At 33.7% G+C, this 27795-nt stretch overlaps 1 protein-coding gene across 1 annotated transcript in view; it reads right to left on the reverse strand.

The window, feature by feature from the left end:
- Positions 1–27795, reverse strand: part of LOC145243913 (dipeptidyl peptidase 1-like) — a 98318-nt gene that overhangs the window by 26457 nt on the left and 44066 nt on the right. Inside the window, exons 2-3 of the mRNA XM_080107025.1 lie at positions 8231–8345; positions 5279–5572 (exon numbers count right to left, since the gene is read on the reverse strand). Coding sequence (XP_079963151.1) covers positions 5279–5572; positions 8231–8345 — 409 coding nt within the window. The remainder of the gene's footprint in view (positions 1–5278; positions 5573–8230; positions 8346–27795) is intronic.

The following is a 27795-nucleotide window of genomic DNA, read 5'->3' on the forward strand; positions in this document are numbered from 1 at the left end:
GTTTTTGTAAACTGGTACCACAGAAGCAGTTTTCCAGCAGTCAGGAAAGCAAGATTCGTTAAGGCATTTATTAAAGAGTTTAGAGAGAACAGGAGCGACCTCAGCAGTGCATTTTTTTAATAGCACAGACGGGATGAGGTCAGGTCCACATGCTTTTGAGGTGTCTAGGTTTTTTTATAATACCATGTATATTAAGACTCTTACTTAAAAAGTTCTTTTGCCTTCTAAAATTGAAAAAAAGATAGGAAGTAAGTCCCCCCTCTAATAAGAATAAATTACAAGGAATTGGAATTATGTTTCAACATGAGAAGCAGTAATGGCATTGTTCTATTTAAGAACGCATTTTGTCAAAGAAAAATATAAATACATAAATAAAATGATAATTTTAAAATAACTCCCTATCTGAAAATTCTTCCTTTAAATTCCTTGGCTTAACATTCACAGGAAATATGAACTGGAACAAATATATTGAGGACATTACAAAGACTGCAGTGGTCGAAAACTATTTACACCTGAAAGTATCCCGTACCTCTACAACCCCACCATTCGTCCATGCATGAAGTATTGTTGCCATATCTGGGCTGGTGCTCCAACCACTAGTCTCTCCCTTTTGGATAGGGTTAAAAAAAAAAAAAGAAAAAAGAGTCTCCAATCTAATAGGTTCTATTTTGGCAACAAGCCTCCAACTCCTGTCCCATCACTGCAATGTTGCATCTGTGTCAGTTTTACAATTATTTTAATGGAGTGTGCTCTCATGAACTCATTGCACTTGTGCCTCCTCGATGTACATATTTCTGACAAACCCGCTTAGCAACAAAATCCCACCCCTTCACTGTTGAAGAAGGCTTTCTATTCTCTCAAACACCTAGACTTTGACACTCCTTTCCTGCTACCTGCTTTCCAAACTGTACTGATATGCAGAAGTTCAAATGTAACATAAGCCACCATCTTGTTAATCTTTTTTAGGCATGGTCCCAATTAGTAGCCTCTTACGTCCAAGTGGTGATATGCCTTGTTTGGGATGAAGGTGAATAATATGGAAACTGTTTGAAATGGGTCATACACCATCCTCTGTTGACTATGCAATCTCTACATTTACATACTTAGAAAACAGAACTGTATAACCTGACACCGTGTTGAGAGAGATAGAGAGAAAGAGCTGAAATTAGTGTCTACAATGATGCCGGCCTAAAAAGAGCTTAAAATGAAAACAATTAAAAACCAAAATCTTATGTATGACATGTAAAGGAAGTGGAACCCTAAGATTTCCAGTATTCATAAGAGAAACGGGATTCATAAAAAGAACTTAAATCACTTGGTGAATATACTCAGCGAACCAAGTGCAAGAGAGATCCAAAAATTGTACTTAAATGAATGGTTAGACTCCTAAAAAGATCTCTTGGTTGGAGTCTTGGAAATAGTAGGTTATTGTTTGGAATCCAGTAGGATTCCCCATATTCAGTTAAAACAAAATGTAAAAAACATGGAAAAACAACAAAGAAAAAATAAACCACAAAATACAAAAATACAATCAAATCAAAAAACATCTATATATTAATACGATAGCGTGCGTGTTATTTTCCGTGTCACACTTACATCCGGGTCATTTAATCGTTGTTATGTACATTCACTTCTTGTAATATATAATTTTACCAAGAATTCTTCATAAATTTTGGTTTTAATTTGGATAATAGCTGATGGCTCTCAAGCGAGGCCACCGAGAGTAAGTACAGGCCAATGAACATGACAGCGTGACGTCATTACCAGACCATCATGTAGGTACATGGTACCTAAAGTTTGTTGTGTTCAACCACGTGACTACGTTAATAGCCATAAAAACTATTTTTCATTGCCCCTTACATGCTAATAGCCATAATAGCTTGTGGTAATTTAAACATATTTTTTTTTTAAAGGGAAAGAACAATTCTTCATTTACATAGTTATATAATTGCACATTCATTTGGCTAATTTTAATCTAAAAAATTATAACAGTAAGTGAACCTGTTTTTGACATTTTTACATGTCTATCGAAGAAAATCGAATATTTCATTTTATTATTATTTTAAACCGCAAAGCAAACAATTTTTATATGAGAATATTTTTCAGTCCATTCTTTTAATAATAAATAAAACCTTTCATTATTTTCAAATATTTTAAATTTAGAAGCATTTTTCATAACAGCTTTAAAAAAATTTTTATTTAACAAAAACGATCGATGAATTCACCGGGCGTAGTTTATTTCTTTGAAATATATTCAAAACTTGTTTTATAACATTTTAACTGTAAATAATTTACATGACTGAAATGGGAAATGATATAGGAAATTCTATGTTTATCGAGACATAACGAACACAAATTCATCTTAAAAATTCATTAACTAATCATATAGTAACAGTTCAACAAATCTTACTCACATTGCCTGCAGGCATTTTTCAGTTAACAGGCCTTCTATATCTCAGTGATCGTGACTCAAGTCATTTAATTTTTTTATAAATCATTTTACTAAGAATTCTTTATAATTTTAGTTTCGGTTTCGATTATAGCTGATGGCACTCCAATAATCTAATCGATTATAGCTGATGACACCTTAGTAATCTATTTTTTATAAATAATTCTATTAAGAATTTTTCATAAGTTTTTGTTTTGGTTTCGATTATAGCTGAAGGAACTAAAATTATATATATATATATATTCATAAGTTTTGGATTCAGTTTCGATTCAAGCTGATTAACCCAAGTCATATAGATATTTTTTCATTTTTGAAATCTCAACTTTATAATATATAGAAATCGATAGAACATTAATTCTATAATAATATATACAAAATCTGAAGAATTAAAATATCATATTTAAGCGTACTTTACAACCGGGCTTTGCCGGGCGTTCATGCTAGCTTAGATAAATACTTTTGCAGTTTGAACAAAAAAGCTACAATAATATCAGAGAGTCTCCGTTTACACTGAACAGAATGCCAACATCAATATATTACATATGAATGGGTCCCCTGTTATTATTTTAAAGTTTTGTGTTAATTTATATTAAATCTAATAATGTCTAGTGGTAGTATTTGATCTTTTTGACTTAAATCAGTTTAATAACTAATGTATTATCTGCAGAGAAAAATTATTTTCTTAAAGCTATCTCATTTATTTATAAGTAATTTGGATAAACAGTTACTTCGGAATAAGTACACCCAACTTAGATTTTGGACAACAAATATCATCAAGTCGTTATTACCGAGTATATACCGGACAGCACTATAATTGCCAGTGGGGTGGGGTGGGAGGGTTTATCGTAAATAATCTAGTGGTATTAAATTCGGTCTCTTTACCGTTATAGAATTATCTGATTGTCGGATCTGGAGTTATTGGTTATTTTAAATTTACATTTATGTCTACATCTGGCCATCAGTTCATCTCGTTTATTTAAGAGATTATTGTGTTCGTACTTCAGGATTCTTATTTTTTCCTCGAGGCATAAACTGCATCTCTTTTCTTTTGCACAAAACTTTAAAATAATAACTATTTTATTTATTTCTTTATGCGTGCATGAAAGTACTTTTGTGTACGAAATGAATAAAAGTATATATTAACCGAAACTATATACATCCTATGGAATTGGGGGCGACTAATAATGCAATTTTCTGCATCTTAATCAATTAGGAAGTGAAATATTAGTGAGCAAAATTACAACAACCGCTATAATCACCAATAAAATTAATTACATAAAAATATATAAAATATTAACTACATAAGACTCAATTTTTTGAATTCATAGTAATATATTACAAATACAATATTTAAATGTATTATAAGATAATATTTATTTCTAACTAATTTTAACATGATAACATACAGATAGTTTTAAAACTTTGTATATAAACTTTTTTTATTTATCTTTTAATAGACTTACTTTCCATGACTCAATTAACTCTATGACGTGCGTATAATCTCCATTTTCTTTCCCTTCTCTTTCTTAGAGATTCTAGACTAATGAAACCATATGACAGGCAGCGGATGGTCACTCTCTTCTTTTTTTCTTTCTTCTTCTCTTTCCCTTACGCGCAGTTTATTTTATTTCCTTCTCTCTATATCCGTATATTTCTCCCTCTTCTTCCTAGGTTAGTAAACGCGTGTCAAGGCATTTACGTGTAAGAACGTGCATATTTAGGGGCGTGTGTATGTGTGTGTTGCGTGTGTGTGTGTCTGTTGTTACGTCGAGCTACCGGACAGCCGTTATAAGTATCATAATGTTCTTGTTGTTGTTTTTTTAAAAAATCCCTCCCACCCTCTCTATAAAATGTATTAAGTGGATTGCTACTACTACCCCCTCTGGTTTTTTGACGGTCGAGGCCCATTCGTTTTCTTTCTTTATTTCAGTATCAAAAATGTAATTGTCTAGTTTAGATGCTTGAAAATACCATAAGGTTGAAATAAATTATTGCATTGACAATTATGTAATTTCCGTGTTATATTTTTATATTATATATATATATATATATATTATTTTTTAAATCAATATGGTAATCTGAATTTGTGTAATGATTAGTATTGGGTTGATTAATCGGAATCGGGGAATCAAAAACATCGGAAATTTTGGGGTATTGGAATCAAAAAAATTTGTGCATATTTTCCGATGCCAACAATGATTCTTTTAATTGGATTTTTTTATTTGATTTTCTTTAAAGAAAAATATTCTACCACTGAGAGTAATGCTAAAATAGTGAATATCTATTGATTTTAAACTATTAGTAAACTTAAAAACTAATCATCCCTCACAAATGTATCTACACGTTTGAGAAAATATCTGCACATTTAACATGTGTTTTTATGGTAATCATAAAAAATAACCACTTTATAGTTAAATATATAAAGATTTAGAAAGAATCAGCATCGGTAATTCATCAGAATCAGGAATTTAATACGGAATTGGTAATTGTATCAGAATCAGTAAAAATACTGGAGTCGTCCCATCCCTAGTAATGATATAAAAATGCAGAACTGTAGATAATGCATGACAAAGGCAACATTGTGACGACAGATGCAGAAATATTACTGTGTATGCACGACTGAGCCGAAAGCAAGGCCAGTACTCATTTGCATAAGTGTGGGCCCGGGGAGGTGGGGGGCATAAAAGAATGCATTTCTAGGTATACAGAGTTTCGGTTTCTAAATCAGTCATTCGTTTCGGTGCTGACTGCAAAAGAAGTAGATGAAGTAGAAAACGAGAAAAAATTCTAGTGAATTTGTAAAAACCGCAAAAGAAATAAAATACTCACTTTTAATAAAGTCTGGATTTGGTTGGTACATGCGATTTAGGAAGAAGCTGGCTGCCGGCTGTGGGAGATCATGGTCAGATTTCTTCATTTTATTCTTCTCTTTGGCTTGAATTTCTTTGGATCCACGGTAACATGCCCAGTTGGAACCATCAACATTATGAACCCAACCAGTCTTGATCTTATGGCATAAACTCACATATTTATCACCGACTGCTTTATATTGGGAGAAGGCGAACATCTTTTGGTTGTTGATTTTTATTTCAAAACCTTGATTATAAATCATTGTCCAGGTTCCTATTAGGGGGTAAAAACAAAAGATATATAAGAGGTTAATGTAGTTTGCCTGAAGCATTGTTTAGTGTGTATATAAAAGAAACTTAAATTTATAGAAGGCAACACAAGGCAGAGCTGAAACAGATACACAAACTGAAGCAAATCAAGATATAATGGGATAATAAGTAATGGGGATTCACCTTTATTATTACAACACACATATATATATATATATATATATATATATATATATATATATATATATATATTGTTTTTTAAATATAACTACTCACTGACATGTGTTTCGTCGTTTACAACTCATCAATTGGGACCCCGCAGTAATGAGCCTAAACCCTTTATCCGCTGGTTCATTTCGCACAACTGTTTGGATATATCGCAATTTACTTAGATGTTGTTTATTTTTGCAATACATTTTGAATGAATTCAATTATTTACCAAAGTGCATTTTTACCCAAATGTGAGTTGGGAATAATTTTCCCTTTAACCAATTTGGTACCCCCACATGGGGAGTGGCATATATATTATTTTTAAAATATAATTATCCACTGACACGTGTTTTGTCGTCTACGACTCATCAGAGTGGCCATACACACACATACACTTGTATGTATGTGTATATATCTATCTATCTCTCTCTATATATATATAAGTAAATAAATAAATATAAACATGTGTGTGTGTATGTATATCGTTTTTTGTCTTGTTTTTTTTTTTTCAATTCATATATTAGTGAAATAGTAACTTGGTTGTCTACATTTTGTTATTGGGAAAATAATATTTTTAACTGGAGAGTCATGAATTTAACAGCTGTTCTGTTTTAAAATCTCCAAAGCAGCTCCATGGTAAACAGCTGATCATTCCCATTTTCTATTTAACAATTAAAGTTAAAATCCTTGTTTTTTTCTTTCACTGTTATATAGTTGAATCCCCATTTGTAATTGTGAATTTCCTGGCACTAAGTTAGCTTATGCAAGTGCTAAGTCTGCGATATGTTGGACTTAGTATCTCTAGGAATTTAAATGACATTTATTTATTTTTTTTTAAAATAAAATATGCAAAGCTTCCTTAGGCTGATACATAGTCATCCACAGATTGTTTTGCTGTATCACAACTCTTCAATGTAGCTAGACTAGAACCTCATCCAGAGCCAGAGATTGAACCTAAAACCAGTTGAAAATCGGCAGTTCTACCTTCTGGCACATGGGATCAGTGCCAGCAAACAATATCTTCAAATGTCTATTCAAAGAAACATTTGACCACTGCTTAGAAAGTGCTGAATTTGTTTGTTTATTTACAAATATATATATATATATATATACAGAGAGAGAGAGAGAGAGAGAGAGAGAGAGAGAGAGAGAGAGAGAGAGAGAGAGAGAGAGAGAGAGAGAGAGTGTGTGTGTGTGTGTGTGTGTTGATAAAGTCCGTGTGCATTAAAAAAAATTATAACTTTATTTGCATTTGTGATAAAAAAAATTGTAAAAAAAAAAAAAATACTAATAAGGTTAATTTTTTTTATGCATATGGACTTTATGGACACCCTATATATATATATATATATATATATATATATATATATATATATATATATATACACGAGCAAACAGTTAATAAAACATGTTAAAAAACACTTTGAAATGAGTTAAAAACGTATTTAATCTGAAAAGGAAATACTAGATAAGTGGATAGTCCTTAATCCGCAGAGTTTCAAAGAAATACTTTTCTTCTCATCAGGGGGTAGGAATTAGCAAAATGCGGGATCGGATTTTGCATGCAAAAGTATTTGATGAAACAACAAGTAAGTCAAAGATCTTACTTGATAACAAAAAAAGTGAAGCAGAGGGAATATGGTGAAGAAAAGGGTGATTACACATGAATGGATAGTCTGGTGGAAGATAAATAATCCAGTGACGGTAAAATCCAAATATATATATATATAATAATAAAATAATGGTAAGAAAGTAAGCACAGTTGCTTGATCCCTTAAAATAGCGACTATGAATATATTCATACATGTATAACAGGTGTATTTTGCTGTCTGAAGAGTAGCTATTTTTGGAAAATTTTTAAATGATATAATATTTAAAATTGTCCAAATGGTTATGAAACAATTGTAACACATAAGGAAATAAACCATATGATGTTCTCATTTTATATTTTGTTGTCTTGATTTTGCAAAGCATTATTTCTGCACTGTGAAGTCTATAAGCATTTCCTCAATGTTATGTTTTTTTTTATTCTACAAACAGAATTCAAAGTATTTTTCAAAGAAAAATAATACTATAGCATAGTTTTGTTTTGTGTTAAGTTTGGGCTGCAGGAAAATAAGTAATGAAAATAGAAAATTGCTATAAGTCAGGGACATATGTAAAATATGAAATTTGTGGGAAACTGGTCGCTTGTTTTTAAACTGGTCGCTTGTTTTTAAATAAAGGACAGCATAGAGAGAATCGATAAGTCAGGTGGAGACGTTATAATCGTCACAATCCATTCACTATATATAATACACCCACAGCAAAGAACATAAAGGTGGTAGCACTTGTTTTTCTGAGGATTTCCCAAGAAATTGATACCCACCATCAACATAGCTCAGTTTTGTTAACGTAGATTGTTACACTTCAAGTTCCATTTTGGTACCAATTGCAGAATAATAATACTTACCATTATTATTCATTTCATCAAAAGCCAAATTTGGAAAATAGAGTCTTATCTGAGTTTTTCTGGCAATGTGCAAGTAATGGTCATCGCTGCAGACAAGTTTTCGATCATGACCACCCTGAAATAAATAAGATATGAATTATTGATACGTATGTGCATCTGTTTGCTAATTACCATTAAACCTTGAAACCTAAATTTGGCAACAGTTATTATTATTATTATAATTTTTTTCTCAAATGTAAAAAAAAAAAAAATTGCGCTGGATACAATATTAATATACAGATCAAATTTTCTTATTTGTATTCTTTGGACTACTATTCTCATCTTGAGTGTTATTTTTAACAATATTTTGGCAGATGTAACCTCCGACCTTCTTTCAGATGCATCTTGTTGAACTCGGGAATCTTTCTGTCAAACTCGGGGATCTGCATGGAATTTGAAACGGAATCCTTTATTTGATTCACAGGATTAGCATAATTTCATTTCATCATAAGTAGAAGTCCTAAGTAATTCACAATTGTATTTTGAGTACTGCCTGCACTGAGGATTAGAACCTTCAACCTTCAAAAGAGTATAACTTTATCAATGAATTTTACAAAGTACCATTATGCCATGGGTAATTGCAGATTCCTCGATTTTGACAAAAAGATTTATTATGCAAATACAAGCTGAATACAATAGTCCGAAGAATACAAAATAAAACAAATAATCAATCCTTATCTCAAAAATTTAGAATGTAAGATCAAATTTTGTTAAATATTCCATTTGATAGTTTCCGAAAATGTTCCCTTAATTTCTTTGCTTTTACCATTGTTAGTAGCTTTGAAAATGTATTACTCTATTCACAAAATAATTCACTTTTTCAAATCTGCCATGACAGTAAATTTTTGCATCAGAAAAAATTATCCACAATTAGAAATTTCATGGATTTTTCTCAAAGTTTGAATTTAATCATCTCATTACTCTCTCTGATAAAGTAGTTCTTAATTTTAATAATTATGACAATTCAGATCATGAATGTCATTATATAGAGTGTTCAATATTTACTATGACAATTTTTTTTTTTAGTATTGTAAAAATTTGGTAATCTTGTATGTTTTCTTGGTATTTATATAAATAATGAAGGGTTTATATCACCTCTACCAAAATGGCACAGGATTGCGATTTTAGAGTTGTACAAGTTGGGAAAGTCATCAAGGGATATTGTTAAATCACTAAATATCAACAGAATGTGGAAACAATTCAAAGTGATTCCTAATAAACCAAGATAAGGGTGTCCTAGTACTGCTCAAACATCAACAGAGATCTAATCCACTAGGGAAAAGTGGAGGAGAAACCCTTATCCTTGAGTGTCCTTCAGGTCTTGATAAGCAGTGACTCACAAGTAAAAATAAATAAAACAAAAAAAACGCTCAAAAATCTAGCAAAGAAGTCAAAAGTATCCATTTGAACAATGTCCATCGTACTTCACACTGATCTCCAAACATCACCTTACAAACACCAATTGATATCTGCAATTTTGTCAAACATAAACAAAAAGGTTGAAATCCATATCAGCGATGAAAAGAAATTTGACATCCAGCATCATGTTAATATATGACAAAATGATTGGATTTGATCTTGTACAGGTGATGCTGAGTTACGAGTTGTTAATTGGGGGCAAGGTGCAGCATCAGTGATGTTTCAAGCCGCCATAACCGAAATTGGGAAAACTCCTTTGATTTTTGTGGATGAAAGTGCGAAACTGACCCAAGAGAATTATCATAGAAAGTTTCTTCAGTCATCATTGTTGTATTGGACAAAAAAGCACTTCAGAAAATGTTGCTAGTACTTCAAATCAGATTATTTGAGTCAGGACTCAAATCTCCGAAAATCACAATTGAAAACAGCCAATAAACACGAATGTGATAAAACCATGTGCTACCCCACTCAACAGCAAACACCAACTCTAATACTGTTTCTATGGTGATTGTCTCATTTGTCTTCTCTTCTGACTGTGTAGTCGTCTCTCACACTGTTGGCTATCAAGGTGTGCACAGTGGCTCACAAGTAAAAAAATAGAACACAAAAATTAAAAAAAAAAACCCACAAAATCCAACACATTCTGCAACCATCAATCCTATGCAAGCCTACACGGTATTCTGTTTCTTCCAAACAACAATATCTTGTTGGTTGCTTGTTTCATAACGAGTTTCGGCTACTCATCTGATAGCAAATATTATTCTATAGAGACATGGCTATTCTGTTGACTTTCAGGAATAAATTGAATGATGACTAGCAATATGTATGGAGTACTGTTGTCACATCTGGGCTGGTGCATCTGCTGCTTGTCTCTCGCTCCTGGACAGGGTTCAAAAAAGAGTCGCCAACCTGATAGGTCCTGAACTGTCATCTAGGCTTCAACCTCTGTCCCATCGACGAGATGTTGCATCCCTCTGCCTGTTCTACAAATACTTTAATGGTGAATGCTCTGACGAACTGCAAACACTTGTACCTCCCCGACGTAACTACCCCCGACAAACCCGACAAGCTACTAAGTCTCATCCCTTTACAGTGGAGATCCCTAGGTGCAAGAAGGCCTTTTACTCCAGTAGTTTCTTCCCCAGAACTGCGGGTCTTTGGAACTCCCTTCCGGGATTCTGCTTTCCCAACTGCAATGATATGCAGAAGTTCAAGTGTAATGTTAACAAACATCTTTCTACTCTTCTCCCTTCATAATGACCCTGCTAATTAATTCCCTAATAGTAGCCCCCTGCTTCAAAGTGGCACTGTGCCTTGTTTGGGGTGAAAATTGAATAAAAAAAAAATAAATAAAAAAATATACCAGTGACACTTGTAAAGACAGGTGATGTTGGGAAAGACCAAATGAACTCGTTGAACCAGCTATCCAGAGTTCATATAATATACGCTACAGACAAAAACTTTTTTGCTCTCTCACATGGAGAAAAACAAGTTTCAAGAATGGTTAGCCAAGAATGTTCTGGAATCTTTTCCAATGTAAAACATGTAAAAGAGTAAAATAGAAAAGAAAACCAGAGATCTGAAAAGCAGATTTACCGACAGGGAGGCAAAAAAAAAAAAAAGAAGAAACATGGCGATGGATAAAGCATCAAAATATAAATGATGACCACGGAAGAGATCATGTGGGGCAAAATAGAAAATGTATAAAAAAACCCACGGATGACAAGGAATTCAGGGGCGGCATTCCTGTTCAGACAACTAAAAGAAGTGTTTTTTGTTTTGTTAAGAAACAGAAAGAACACCTGAGAATAGTCTTCATCATGCTTAGACTGTAATCTTCTGAATTTCAGTATTTAGTCCATTCTGGAGAGCAAAGTTTCAGCTTCCAATCACACCAATCTGGATGCTTTAAAAATAAAATTGAGGAAGTAAATTGATTCTTACTTGAAAGCCGTCTGGCATTGCCCGGTCGTAAAATATGCATAAATATTATATTTTAATTGACGCAAAATTCTTATTTATTATAAACGGAAATACCGTAGGTATTAAAGATGACATTAAATTTCTTTAAAAAAAGTGAAGTAAAAATAAACGGAAAGAAACTGAGACGTGTGCATGCGAGTATCATGTTTTTCCTAAACATTTCACGTCCTGTAAGTAAAAAAAAAAATACTCAAGCGGCGATTGAAACTAAAACCTAAACACAGTGAGTCAAGTACGATAACCATTAGACCAACTTGACATGATCTTTAAAATGTGTTTTCAAATCAACTTATACTTAACATAAGGAAGCTGTCATGTTTCACAACCGTGCATGCTCAGTCGTGAAACAATTGAAAATGGATAAAAATCCAATTACGCCTACATACCAATTTTTCAATTTTTACCCCTTAGCAACCCTTTTCCCAGATGAAAATCGATTAAATAGTTTTCCACATATCTGAATACCCTACACACCAAATTTAAAGTCTGTAGATTAAAAATTCGTTGAGTGTATAGGTTGAGAAGTGTCCTCACTCACACACACATTCTCACTTTATAGATTTATAGACATACTAGCAGGGTACCCGACGTTGTCCAGATGTTTGTAGGTGTGTGTGTGTTGGGGGGGGGTAAAAAAAACAAAAACAGTTTTGATAAGTAGGTAGGATCGAACCCAGAACGTTGAGGTGAAAGTGGAAAAGAAAGTGTGAAAAAAACCCTGACAACTTACCACTCGCCCACGAAGGGAGAGTAACTAAACAGAGTTCAAATTTAACGATGAAAAAGTTAAATTGACAGGTGCGTGATTTTAATAATCACGCCATAGAAATCTCGCAGTGAACTGCGGGATAGTTATTTTGGTTTTGTTTCTCAACCTTTTTTTTTGCTAAAATGTTGGGGGGAAAGCAGCTCCCCATAAAGAGGAGAGTGTCCATATGAATAGCAATTGTCTGATATAAGGAGTTTCCCCCCCACATTGATCAAACGCCTATTGCTTTCTGGGCATTCCCGGCACAAAGACTAGGAACCGCACCTTCGCATCAGATCAGTTTCACTTTATATGAAAAAGACGAATGAACACGTGAAAAGCCGAAATAGCAAGAACTTTATACAAGTCGACGTAAATAAATCTAGACATGACACACGTTCGCAAATCATACATATTATGATCTAGGAGGTATATAAAGAGTTCTAAGACTTTCTTGAACATACAAAAATGCGCGCACCGCATCTGCCTTTTATATATATACTAGCATGGGTGCCCAGCATTGCCCGGGTATTTGGAGGTGTATGTTGAGCAAAAAAAAAAAAAGAAAAAAAAAAAAAAAGCAGTCAATTTTTTTAACTTTGACCCCTATTATGACCCCTTAAAATTTATTGTTTTGGGCTCAACTTAAGTTATTAAGTTAGATCCATGTCCAAGGAACCTATATCTAAAATTTCAAGTTTTTAGACCCAAAATTGTCAGAGGAATTTGATAGAGGTCAAATCGTTAAACTTTGACCCCTTAATCACCAAATTTCTGGCCAAAAACGGATCACATAGATTTTTCCAAATCTCAGTACCCTGTATATCAAATCTCGAGTCTTTAGACTTAAAATTGACAGAGTTATTGCGTATGGAAATGTACATACACAGACAGACACTTTCACTTTTATATATATATATATACTAGCATTTCGGCCCGGCGTTGCCCAGGTGTTTGGATGTGTCTGTTGAACAAAAAAAAAAAAATGTGGAAGTAGGAAGGCAGGCTCGAACCCATACCGCGAAGGAGGAAAAGAACGGGGTAAAACCCTAACGTTTATGCTGTTACGACCACTGCCAAACCAGAAGTGACATTTTTAAAAATTAAGGCTAGACAATCTAAAGGAGAGGATAACTTTCAAAAATATCGGCAAAAAAAGTGACCCCCCCCCCTGTAGAAAAGTGTCTAGTTGAAGGGGAAGATATTAATGTTTTTAGCCAATTTTTCGATATTTGTTGTATGAAAGATCGAACTTTAAAATGATACTAATCTTGGTAAAATCCATCGCCTCTATTGAAAGTTTTAGGCAGACATGCGAACATGCATACATGCATACATTTATATATTGGTAACTAAAAATTTTCGACCCAAACTGATGAAAAAGCTTGCCCTATCTCTGAATACCCTTTATGTAAAATTTCAAATATTTAGACCAGAAATTGTCTGAGTAATTTGGAAGAAACCGCAGAGGTCAATTTTTAAAAAACTTTGACTCCTTTTTTGACCCCTTAAAATTTATTGTTTTGGGCTCAAATTAAGTTATTAAGTTAGATCCATGTCCAAGGAACCTATATCTAAAATTTCACGTGTTTAGACCCAAAATTGTCGAACTTTGATCCCTTAATCGCAAAATTTCTGTCCGAAAACCAATCACTTCGATTTTCCCAAATCTCAATACTCTGTATATGAAATTTCGAATCTGTAGGCTTAAAATTGACAGAGTTATTGCGTAGGGAAATGTACACAGACACACACACAGACACTTTCACTTATATATATATATATATATATATATATATATATATATATATGTATAGACTAGATAAAGTTTCCCTTAAGCGTTTGCATACTTCCATCGATATAATTGATATGAGAATATTACTTTATAACGTTTATTATTGAACGCCCTGTATATTTCGAAACTGCCATTATCACTAAATACCATTTTTATGTTCACAAACAGATGTGTTTCTCTAATACCTGTGTCTTCATTGTTTTTCTGTCTTAAAATTTAACATTTTTTATGCCAATAAAGTCACTGCTGATCAAGGACTGGACGCTGACGGGAATAACCGTAACATGTAACCGAACCCTAACCTACGAGATTAAAATTATTATTTTTAAAAATTTTTTTCCAATTTATAAAAAATCATAGATTCGTATTAGCTAAAAACAGAAAGTGTGTTTGTTATAAATTGAGAAACACTCAGCTGACCTTTTCCGATTATTTCTGTCAGCTGATGAGTGAGCACAAGCCAACTTTGTGGCAATCGCAGGTCGGTAAATGCACACGCATTGTAACGATAAGCATAATAGTAGCAATTACAATGGTAATCATAGGAATCAAATCAATGATAATTATAATAATGACAACAATCATTATATTAGTGAGAATAATACCAAGTATATTAATGATAATTAGCAGAATCCATGAAAATTCCACAGAATGAGAAATCAATAAATTTTTTCATAAAGTTGATATTTTTCTGGATGGTCCAAAAAATTACTTTTTTTTTTCACTGAAAACATGAAACAAGTACAAGTTTATTAAAATTTTTATGAAAATAGTGTCCATTGTATTCTAAATATAAAACTGGTCCGAATGAGGTGAATTAATAAGTACTAGTAAATATTTAGAAAATAATAATGTGCTACATAGTTCAATACAAATCATTAAATCACATTGTAAGAGACCATCTTTAATTTAATTATTCAGTCTAGCACCTCTTGGCAGGCGATGATGTTCTTTTTTGACAACTTCTATCTCTGGTGAAAAACAGCTGCACGTCAAAATTACTAGTTCTTTTCTCACACCATTACAACAATGATAATATATTATTATAATGATATTCGAAAACGAGGATACATCAAAGGAGGTCACTTATATTTTTTTTCCAGGGTTGAAGGATTGTCCCTTTTAAAATCAAATTTCACAAATCAAGCCTTTTTGAAGAAATTTGGTTTTCAAAAATAATATTTTACCATTTTTCTGAAAGATGATATCTCATACAGGTATCATGTCAGAGTAAAAGGTAAAAAACCTGTTGCCCGAACTGGAAACAACCAGAGATAGGCTGAAGAAAGGGAATGGCGTCTGGATTAAAAACCCACGTGGCAAGTGTACAATGAGGTACGGAATTGGGTGCGTTACTGAGGTGATCAGCACACAGGCAGTGCGAGTCAACAGCATGCCCCATTATGTTAGGGACCTGCAGCTGGCAACAAGCGAATCGAAGTCGGAGACCAGTGAGGCATCGCTCTGGTTCGCACCAGCTCTATCCAAAAGTGACTCAGACATCAGTGCCCTCCCAGAGGACGCATTTTTTTCCGACCTACAGATCGCGGATGAGAGCAAAAGTGAAGATGGAACATGCATTGTACCTCCACTTCAAAGAAGTTCTCGGAAAATTGCACAGTTCTCGGAAAATTGTGTCTCACATGTGATTTTAAGGTGTGCCCGGGCACCAGAAAAGCAGATTGCTGGGGGGATTGGGCAGAAGCGTTTAGATCTGTGTAGAGTGAACATTGTCAGACTTTTCCGAACTTATTTACATTGGACTTGAAGGCAACGATATTGTAGTCAGTCAAGAAGCAAGCCAGCAGAACAGTGTTCCATAGGCGGGCAATTCTAAGAAAGAAGCATTCAGACCTGTGTAGAGCGAACATTGACATGCGACTCAGACGATTTTTCTGATTCAATATATAAAGATTTTTTCTGGATTTTCAATGTCAAACCTAAATATCAATTCATCTCATGTATAAATACTTGATTCAGACTGCAGTAGAAACCTGGGATGCGGTGGCCCCAAGATACTTTTTTTCTTTTTTTTTTATTACATTTTCACCCCAAACAAGGTACATTGTCATTTTGGTGTAGGGGGCTACTATCAGGGGCAGCAACTGCTGGGGCACTATGTTGGGATTTGGGCAGCAAGATGTCGGTTCATGTTACACTTGAACTTCTGCATGTCAGTACAATTAGGGAAGCAGGGACCTGGAATGGAATTCCAGAGTCTAGCGGTTCTGGGGAAGAAACTACTGGAGTAGAAAGATCTTTTACATCTAGGGATCTCTACAATGTGGGGGTGGGATTTAGCTGCCTGTCGGGTTTGTCGAGGGTGTCTACGTCGTGGGGGCACAAGTGTCTGCAGTTCGTCAGAGCATTCACCATTAAAATACTTGTAGAACAGGCAGAGGGATGCAACGTTTCGTCGATGGGACAGAGGCTGAAGCTTAGATGCCAGTTCAGGGCCTATCAGATTGGCGACTCTCTTTTGAACCTTGTCTAGGAGCGAGAGACTAGCAACAGATGCACCAGCCCAAATGTGACAACAATACTCCATACATGGGCGAATGGTGGCCTTATAGAGGTACAGGATACTTTCAGGTGTCAGTAGTTTTCTAGCACGGTAGAGAGAGCCTACCTTTTTCGCAGCAGCCCTGGCAATGTTTTCAATGTAATTGTTCCAACTCATGTTTCCTGTGAACGTTAGGCCAAGCAGTTTGAAAGATGTTCTCTCAGACAGGGAGTCACTGGCCATTGCTATTGGTGGCAGAGAGGGTTTCTTGTAATTATTGAAGGAAACCAGTTTAGTCTTGGCAGCATTGAATGTGACCATCCATTTATGTCCCCATTCCACTACAGATTGGAGGTCATCCTCTAGTGTTTTTGCCATTTCCTTAGATATGTGTTCATTTGTTTTCCCCTCATGCCTGTTATAGAGAGTTTCAGGTTACGATGTGGAACACAATATTTTTCCGGACCCTGGTTATGGTATTTGTCCCCCTCCCCGTTAGGTGTTATTTGTAATGTTATTTGATTATATACATGTGTATTATTACAATATAAAAATGCGAGCATGAAAAGTAATATGGTTAAGCTTAAACATGGAAAAGAAAAAGACAAGATATTCTAGTAAAAATATTAATAAATTTATAACTTAAAATATTGCAGCATTAAGAATTGATTATATAATGTTATAAATTGAGTTAAAAAAAAATTTAATGCTGCAATATTTTAAGTTATAAATTTATTAATATTTTTACTAGAATATCTTGTCCTTTTCTTTTCCATGTTTAAGCTTAACCATATTACTTTTCATGCTCACATTTTTCTATTGTAATCCATGATTTTTCCAGGCTTCTAATAAATTCACTTGTTCTTTGTTTAATTTCAGTCTTATTTATTTGCCTCCCTAAACACATATGTAATAACAATGTATGACACTCGTCTGCTTTCAATAAAATACCCCAATTATCTCCCTTTCATGCTTTCATTCTGTCTGTTTCACAAGTTACTTTTCTTTTCCTGACAATAGTCGCTGAAGCGACGATGTTGCTATGGAAACCAGTCATAAAAAGCGTCGCTCACGGCCTTACATATTTTTATGATTTTGAACACCAGAAAATTCATAATAACTTTTGTTTTACTGAACGAAAATTATGTTCCACAATATAGCTGAGAAGATGGTCTATAAACTGTAATAATTGTTTGAAATTTGGTCAAAAAATGAGTGATCAGTGAAGATTTAAAGCAGTTCTAAATGACTAAAACTGCCACTTATCCATATATTCAAACGCTACTGTTTGAACTGTACTAGATTTTGTTACTAATTTTTCATGCCGTATCTCGGGGTTCTATTGTAACATATTTTTAATTTTTCTTTTCACTGTGTTACTGACCCAAATCTATTTTATTTTGATTAATTTTTTTCTTGAAAATACTTACTCCGTCTAAAAAATTGGTTTCCCCTTGCTCATCAAAATTAATGAAGTAATCGTGTGTAACTATGCAGTTTCTTTGAAATAGAAAATTCAAAATGGCCGGATATCCAATTATTAAATTTTTTAGTTTCTTTACGAAAAAGTTTCTGAATGAAATTAAGACACTTTCCCTACATATGATTACACTTATTCACGTTAAGCTTTCTAGTTTTATAATTTGTAACTACTTGAAATTCACATGTCAACAGCGATGTATTTACTTTAGTAAATAATACATTGATGATTGGTATTAAAACAAAAACAAAAAAATCCACAAATCAAAACAAACATTTCTTATCTTCTACTTTCAGAGTTTTAATACGACGCATTTATCTGTTACAGTTTTTGTCCCTCCCCCCACCCCCCGACAAAGGAGGGTAGACCTGTAAATTCACCCTTGTCCATTTGTTCATCTACACTTTTCTCAATAACTACGCCTTGGAATTTTTTAAAGTTCTGCACAAACATTAAACATAATATGAGTAAAAAAAAGTAACAGAACAAATTTTCCAGGAAAACTCCGGTTGCCCCACCTAGGGGTGGCTTTCGGGTTAAAATGGCTAAAATTGACACTTTTGTGCTTATTAAAAAAAAATTGATGCCTTGGATTTTTATAAAACTTTCTGAAAAGTTATAACTAACTGATTTCTATATAATTTTGTCTGTTTATACTTCACAATAACTTTTCATTTCTTATTTCTGGAAAGGTTTTTAAGAGGAAAGTAACCACTTTATTAAATATGGCGGATCAAGACACACATAATCATCTAGGCAAATTGATTTCTTCTTTTTCATTTATTTTTCTTTGCAGTCATGTTTTAAAAGAAAAATAAATTTATATAAAATGTTACAAGAAAAGAGCCATTTTCCTGTAAGTAAGAACAACATTAGATAGACTGAGATTCGAACCTTGCAAGCAAGGTTCAGAAATAGATTCAGAAAGAAATCTGGCATTGTTCAGTTTCACATAAAATAGTTTAGAGATGTTGTTGGAAAAGGAATTTTAATTGTTCATTTCTTTTCATGAAAACTGAATTAAAATAAGGTCAGAGAAAATAAAGAACAATGCAATTTAAATATGTTGAAAAATAGGTTAGGTCGAAAAATAGATTAGTGAGAATTCTTTGTCTGCAGAAATGGTTTGGGAACATGTGTGAACCACGTATGTTTAGGCCACGTGAGTTTCCACATGAGTGAGTCACGTTGAGAGCCATACATGAGGTCATAGTAGAAAAGCAAATTCTCAATATAGTTTGCTAGTTTTAGTGAGATTAGTGAGACAGAGAGAGACGGAGTCCAGAGTCGAGTCCGGATCGAATCAGAGGAGGATCCCACTTTAAAAGCGAAGGGGAAAGTTTTAAGCATGTAGAAACAACTTTGAATTCCTGGATGTCATAATCATTTCAACCGGTCAAATGGAATAAAAGAACATCTCATATTTTTGTAACTGCCGTCTTCGTGTCGTCTTTCTACCAAATTGAAGGTAATGTGAAATCATTTATATGAACATTGTTCCCACTCATCTTTATAATGAACTTTGTGTATAACTTATCTAAGTAATGTGCCCCCTCTCCATCTAAGAAATGTGTTCCCCTCTCCATCTAAGTAATGACTGTCCCCTCTAGTGTTAAAGAACTGATCAATCTCTCTCCACTCTAATATATATTAAAAAGAAGGAACATCCACAGAACAGTAAAAAGTATAAATGTCTTCTCTCTTCTTCCCCCTCTGTAATATCTGTATAAATGTATCTTCCCCTCATCAATATGTATGTCACCATCCGTTTCTCTCTCTAATATGGTCTCTTATGCAACAAAAATTACAAAAAAATATTAACAATTATTTAGCAATATGATACTTTTTTTTTTTTTTTTACATAGGCGTCACCACTTATCAAGGCCTAGGGGCACTCGAGGATAAGGGTTAAAGAGTGTACAGTAGTCAATTGGACAATATAGTAATTGTCAGTAATGGAAATTCGGTAAATTTGTTAACTTAATGGGAATGGCTTATCAAGAACTTGTTTACATTGGACTTGAAGTCAACCATATTGTAGTCAGCTGGAAAACAGGAAAATGGAAGACAGTTCCACAGGCGTGTAGTTCTAAGAAAAGAAGCTTTGTTCATGGAATCTACGTTTAGGTTTAGGCGCAGATAAAGAGTGAAGGGAATTATTGATAGCGTTTTTAGTTAGACGAGTGTTTCTTGTGAAAGTTTGGTGAGGGGAGACCATAGACTGAGCCCAGTTGAGCACTTGTCATGAAAATAACGATAAAGCAAAGACAAACTCGCTACATCTCTTCTGTGGGGTTGCAGAGAAGAAGAAAGGACATCTCCTATGAGGCTACAAAGTCTATTTTGAACTCTATCTAGACAGGATAAGCCCTTTCTAGCAGCTCCTGCCCAGATGTGGCAACAGTACTCCATCCTTGGACAAACTTGGCTCTTATAGAGTCTACAGATTTGACATAAGGGGTATTGAGATTTGGGAAAACCTTTTTAATCGGTTTTCAGCCAGAATGTTGACTGTCAAGGGATCAAAGTCCAACAATTTGATTTTTGAAAACTCTACCAAACCTCTCCGCCAATTTTGGGTCTAAACACTTGAAAATGTAGGTTACTTGGATATGGATCAATCTTTTTAATTTGATTTGAGCCCAAAACAAATGCTGCAAAGAAGGTGGGCTCTCTCTATCATGCTAAAGTTATTTATGCCTGAGAGTATCCTGCACCTCTACAAGGCCACCATTTACCCATGTATGGAGTATTGTTGCCACATTTGTGCTGGTGCATCTGTTACTAGTCTCTCACTTTTAGACAAGAGTTCAAAAAAGAGTCACCAACCTAATAGGTCTCGCACTGTCAGCTAGGCTTCAACCTCTGTCCCCACGCCAAATGTTGCATCCCTCTGCCTGTCTTTCAAGTATTTTAATCTTAGGTGCTCTGATAAACTACAAATCCTTGTACACCCTACTCCCAACAAACCCGACAAGCAGCAAAATCCCACCCCTACACAATAGAAATCCCCAAATGCAAGAAAGCCTTCTGTTCTAATAGTTTCTTCCCTAGAACTGTTAGACTTTAGAATTCTCTTCCGGGTTCCTTCTTCCCTGACTATACTGACATGCAGAAGTTCAAATGTAATGTAAACAGACATCTTGCAGCTCAACTCCCTACATAGTACCCCTGCAAATTATGTCCCAGATAGTAGCTCCCTACATCAAAGTGGCACTGTGCCTTGTTTGGGGGTGAAAATGCAATAACAAAAATGGTAATCATGATCAATCCCTGTTATCAGAGGTGCTCTCAATTGTGACGGAGGGGGAAGTTTACAAGTTTTGTTCCTTATTTTATGCGTAAATATCACTTCATAGGGTGGGGGGGGGGGTAATACAAGTACTATGCTTGGTCCTAAATCCAAGCATATACAATTACTAAGAAGCCACTGTTACAGAAAGAGTACCCGGATATAAAGTGTGAAAAGCGGTGAACAGCTGGTTGGAAAGAGATTAGAGAAAGCAGGCCTATCATTTCAAACATGAAGGATGTATTACAAGTGGAATAATTTGATTAGGAATTCTTTGTCCCAGACAGATAAAAAAAAAAGCAAACAAATAATAGATTTGCTTTGTCAACAAACAAAATATTTAATGCGAATATCAAATGATTGATTCATTTGCGAACTATTATCCTCATCTCATAGTTGTTTCACAATGTTTCAGCCAACTATTTTTTTTTTTTTTACATGGAGTTCACCACTTATCAAGGCCCAATGGCCACTCGGGGATAAGGGTTATTGTGTGTACAGTACTCAATGGGATAGTGTAGCAATAGTATTGGAGAATTGATAAGGTGCCATTACTTAGGGGGGGGGCGGTTCATCAGAAATTTGTTTGTGTTGGACTTGAAGACATCCAGGTTGAAGTTGAGAGGGAAACAGGTAAGCGGAACAGAGTTCCACAGGTGTGCAGTTCTAAGAAAGAAGCTTTGTTCGTGGAATCTACGTTTTGATTTAGGCACAAATAAGGAGTGGGAAAAATTATTGACAGTGGTTTCAGCTAGTCGGGTGTTTTTTGAAAAAGATTGGCGAGGGGGGACCAGAGAATGGAGCTCAGACGAGCACTTGCCATGGAAATAACGATAGAACAAAGACAGGCTCGCTACGTCTCTTCTGTGGGAGAAAGGTTGCAGGGAAGAGAAAAGGGCATCCCCCACCAAGCCATGAAGTCTATTCCTCTGGCCTTCGTATGCTCAGTAATTACTGTCTTCTATAGTTGTTGTCTCACCACGTTTTGGCCAACTAAGCCTCTAGCTGGCTTTGGATAGGATTGAAACCGTTATCTGCAGGGACTCGATGTCTCTATCCACTGCGGCACGAGCCTCAAAAGACAATAAATGTTGGATTTTTGATCTTATATATCCAAGTTTTTCATTCTTATCTGGTCTTCCATCATCGGGTCTGTACCGAATGCTATAGTATTTTTTATTATTGTAATCTTTTTGAGATAAGCAATTATATATTTATTTACTTATTTGCTATTATCCTCATCTTCTAGTTGTTGTTCTACAACGTTTCGGACAACTATTCCTCTGGCCTTCGTCAGGTGGTAAATGATTTGTTTTTTTATATTGAAACAAAAGTTTCTAGTTTTCTTGTAAAAACCACTAGGATTGTTGGTCCTCATTCAATTATTCTTATTTGGAGATTGACAGCATCACATTTCACTGAAAGTTGTGTGGTGTAATGCTTTAATCATCACTGTGGTAAGAATCCAGCCACCCTCCCCTCCTCTTCCCAAATTTCTTTAGAAACTATCTTTTTCATATAAACAAGCAAAACAATTACAGACAAGAAACTGATCATTAATGGTTCAGGTAATAGTTAATATATATATATATATATATATATATATATATATATATATATATATATATACATACATATACTCCTGGGCTATGCCAGATCGAGACAGCTTTTATATATCTAGGTGATATTAAAAAAAATACTTCTGGGCTATGCCAGATCGGGACAGCTACTATATATCTCGGCGATATTAACAAAAAACAAAAAAAAAAAACTTCTGGGCTATGCCAGATCGGGGCAGCTACTATATATCTAGGCGATATTAAAAAAAAAAAATACTTCTGGGCTATGCCAGATCGGAACAGCTACTATATAGGTGATATTAAAAAAATTGAACAAAAATAAAAATTATATACTAATCTCTGGATTAATTAGGTTTCAAGAACCATAGAAACAAGCCAAAGTGACAAATTTAGGTTATACTGGTTTCTTCCAGTTGACCTGTACACACTGTAAACGAGAGGCGTTACAAGATTTCAGATGGGCGGTGGCCAAATTTATCGTATAGGGGCTCCTTGAGATTCTTTGGATGGGGTGAAAGACTGAGAACTTCTAGTAACATTATTAGGGGTTTCTTAACCCATTTTCTTTGGGATTCACAATTCATGTGAAAATTGATTGCATACTTATTTTTGATTGGATAAAATTCAAGAATTACATCCCATAATGTTGATAAAGCTATATGAATGTCCAATCATTTATGTACTACCACCACTACTACTAACGTTGTGATGGAAGGATGCATGTAGGGAGAGGGGCAGTAGTAGGTATCCGAGTGTTCTAGGGGAGCGTTTATCGAAAAGGTTAGGAAACCCTGCTGTAAACAAACGGATAATAAACATGGGTTGTTTTTTTTTTTTTTTTTTTTATTTTAATATAAGAAAATATGGTGCAAATCTAGAATCCAACCTAATTAAAAAATAAGACAAAAATACAGACAAATCTTTAACGTGTACATACCCGTCATGAAACGAAAATAACATATTAAAAAAAATAACGTAAATTGATCAAATAGTGTATTTTTTTATAAAGATTTTTAGTGATTAATTGTATATCGTAGGCATTAAAAGGCTGATTTTCATCTTAATTCTGGAGAGGTTTTTAAGAGGAAAGTAACCACTTTATTAAATATGGCGGAGCAAGACGCGCACATAATCATCTAGGCAAATTGATTTGTTCTTTTTCATTTATTTTTCTTTGCAGTCATGTTTCAAAAGAAAAGTAAATTTGTATAAAAATAACAAAAAAATATTATTAACCATTTATCAATATGATATGTTTGGTTGGACAGCATATCAACTCTTTTTGAGTTATTTAATGTCGAATCTAGTAATTTGGTAAAAAAAAGTTTTGTGTTTCAGTTGTGGTAGAGGGGTGGGGGATTGTTTTCAAGTAGTTTTGTTCGTTATTTTAAACCCAAATAGCCCTTCATGGGGAGGGGGTAGCACAAGTACTACGATTGGTCCTAACTCCTGATCTAATGTAACGTTACACATGTAGACCAAACACGTTATAGCAGAGTACGTCGCAAGGAACATAGGATAAGTAATAACTCGACTCCTTTTTTTTTTTTTTTAACAACAACATATATTTCCTCATTCTTTTGCTGGTCGAGTCTTCTTTAACGTGCCCTCTCTCCTTTTTATAGTCTTTTTCCTTATAGTGACGTCATTTCGCATTGTGTATAGTTTCAAGATCTTCAAATATTTATTCATAGTGTTTGGTTTGGTTGTTTTGTTTTACAGCATATAAACCTTCTTCAGGTTATTAAATGCGGAATCTAGTAATTTTGAAAAAAAAAAAAAAGGCTGTGTCTCAAGTTCTTTAGATCTTCAAATATTTATTCCTGGTGTTTGGTGGTTTTTTGACTTTGTAGAACATGATTGAGTTTTGCAAAGGGAATCTTTGATACATTTAAGTTAGGAAGCCAATATCTTCAGACAATCTGATATGGTAGCACCAGATTTATCAATCTATATAAGAATCTACTCGTTCCTTCTTTAATTAGTTTGTACGTTATGCTTTGAAAAAAGGCTAAATACAATTTTTGAAGGCCAAAAAGAAAAAAAAAGGCCAACTTTGCAAAATTTGGCTTTAAATAGGCAATCTGGCAACCCCCCATTATTTTGCTACATGAAAAAACAACATTAAAAAGAAACAGGGCAAAAAAAAAAAAAGGAAAAAAACATTGTCTACCAAGAAATTTTGGACTGAAAGAGTAAATTAAAGATTCTTTCTTACAAAGTCATTGTACTATTTGTATTGAACTATGTAGCACAGTATTACTTTCTGAGTATTTATTAGTATTTATACATTTATCTCATTTGTGTCAGTTCTATATTTTAGATAAAAATGGACACTATTCTCATAGAAATGTTAATAAACTCATATTGTTTTTTTCTGTCCAAAAACTAATTTTTTGCACTATCAAGAAAAATATAAACTTCATCAAAATATTTTTGCTCATTAAATATATTTCTCATTCCATGGAGTTACCACGGGTCCTGTTAGTAAATTAATAATATTTAACAAAAACAACATAAAACTAATACACCGATACAGAATTTTTCTTGCATTTTATGACCGCAACCTTGTAACTAGTGATAGGACGATTCCAATATTTTTCCCGAATCCGATACAATTATAAATTCCATATTAAATTCTTGATTCCGATACAATTACCGATTCCGATTCTTTATAAATCTCTAAATATTTAGCTATAAAATTGTTATTTTGCCCTGATTACCGTAAAAACACATCTTAAATGTACCTATATTTTCTCAAACGTAAAAACACACTTGTGAGGGGGTGATCTAGAGATTTTAGTCTTACTGGAAGTTTAAAATCAATAAATATTTATTAGTTTATTATTACTACAAGCAGTGGAAGATGTTTCTTAAATCAAAATCAAATTAAAAAATAATGTAAGGAATCGGCTTTGGCATCGGAAAATAAGCTAAAATTTTTCCGATTCCGATACCCCAAAAAGCTCCGATTTTTATGATTCCCGATTCCGATTAATCGTCCCAACACTACTTTAAACATTATCAAAGCAAGAGAGAGGGGGGGACCGAAAATATATTATTTTTATAAGTAAACAAAGAGAATGAACAAGTAGAAAGAGAAAAGTGAAAAACGAAAAATTAAGAGAGAGAGAGAGAGAGAGAGAGAGAGAGAGAGAGAGAGAGAGAGAGAGAGAGAGAGAGAGAGAGAGAGAGAAGTATGGTAACGGAAAAAACAAACACTTTTTATAATCACAATTCCAAAGCAAAGTAGCAATAAGAAATAATTTAAGCAAAAACGAGCATTAAATAGACGTTACCAAAGGCAAAATGTCACTCTTTCAATTACCTGGAAAGTTTTCATGTTTTAACTTATTTTAAAGTGTTTTTTTAAGTTTGAAACACAGGTAGTGTGGAGTTGCTAAGTTAGAACAATGGCAGTTATTGGATGAATTTCTATTAATATTTTGTTTCATTTTCGATTTTTGAGCAATTATAGAGTCTCCTCCAGATGACCGTCTCATGCCAGTCATCTTGTTCTCGTTTTGACTTAGCAACTCATTGTTTCAAACTAAAAAAAAAAAAAAAAAACGTTTTAAAATAAGTTAAAACACAAAAACTTATCCAGGTATGTAAAAAATAACTTATCTTGCCTTTGGTAACATTTATTTGTTATATATTCGTTCCTTTACCATTTGTTTCGTTTTTTTGTCTATAGTAAAAAAAAAAAAATATCCGCAAAAGTATTTTAATGCACCCCACCCTCGTCTCTTTCGTTTCTTATGAAGACAAAACAAACAAAAATATAATTTTTTAAAAATCCCTTCTGTAAGTAGAAACTTTCATTATTTAAATCCGGTAATATTTACAGCTTGTTGACCCTAATTTGCAAAATTACACGCGAAAAAAAAAAAAAAAAAATTCAAGTCACCGCGCTCTAATCATTAAAACCATTCGAGAATGAGAGAATATACGAATTTTCATTCCAAGAATGTTTTTTTTTTTTTCTCTCCTTATTTTACATACATCATTTTGGTTTCCCTGTTGTCTATGACATTTCTCCACGCCGCTCTCCTATCACCCCTACAAAACCAGTTCATTGAATGACAAAAAACGAAGAAAGTACTCGTGGCTTTTTGTGAATCTTTGTTCAAAACACAACGGAGGTTTGTCTACTCTGTAATTAAACTGAACCGATAGTCTCAGTTAAACCGAAAACAGAAAAAGACTGGACAATTTTCTGAAAACATTTAACGAAGAAAAGAGAGAAAACGAATTATTGGAAACGAGTGTAGTGTACTTATGCGCTCAGAAGATGATGGCAAAATGTCAAATATAACCTATTTATTAATACGATAGCGTGTGTGCTATTTTGTGTCTCACTCTTACATCGTTTTTCTTCCGAGTGACTGACGTTTAATTGTTATGACCTTCCATTTCTTGTAATAAATAATTTTACCAAGAATTGTAATAAGTTTTGGTTTCAGTTTCAATTTCGCGTATAGCTGAAGGAACTCAAGTGTATATATATATATATATATATATATATATATATATATATATATATATATATATATATATATATAGTCTTTATTATACAAACATTATTGGTTACATATGTGTATATATGTTTCAGTGGAATCTCAATTCAAAGAGACCACCTCATCAGACCAAATATAGGTACGTGAAAGAAAATTTCAAAGTTAACATATCTCAAAATGGAACAGCTCAGCAGAAAGAGTATGCA

This window comes from Euprymna scolopes, chromosome 22, assembly GCF_053919585.1.
Source record: "Euprymna scolopes isolate OS-2025 chromosome 22, ASM5391958v1, whole genome shotgun sequence".
In the NCBI taxonomy this organism is placed as follows: Eukaryota; Metazoa; Mollusca; class Cephalopoda; order Sepiida; family Sepiolidae; genus Euprymna; species Euprymna scolopes.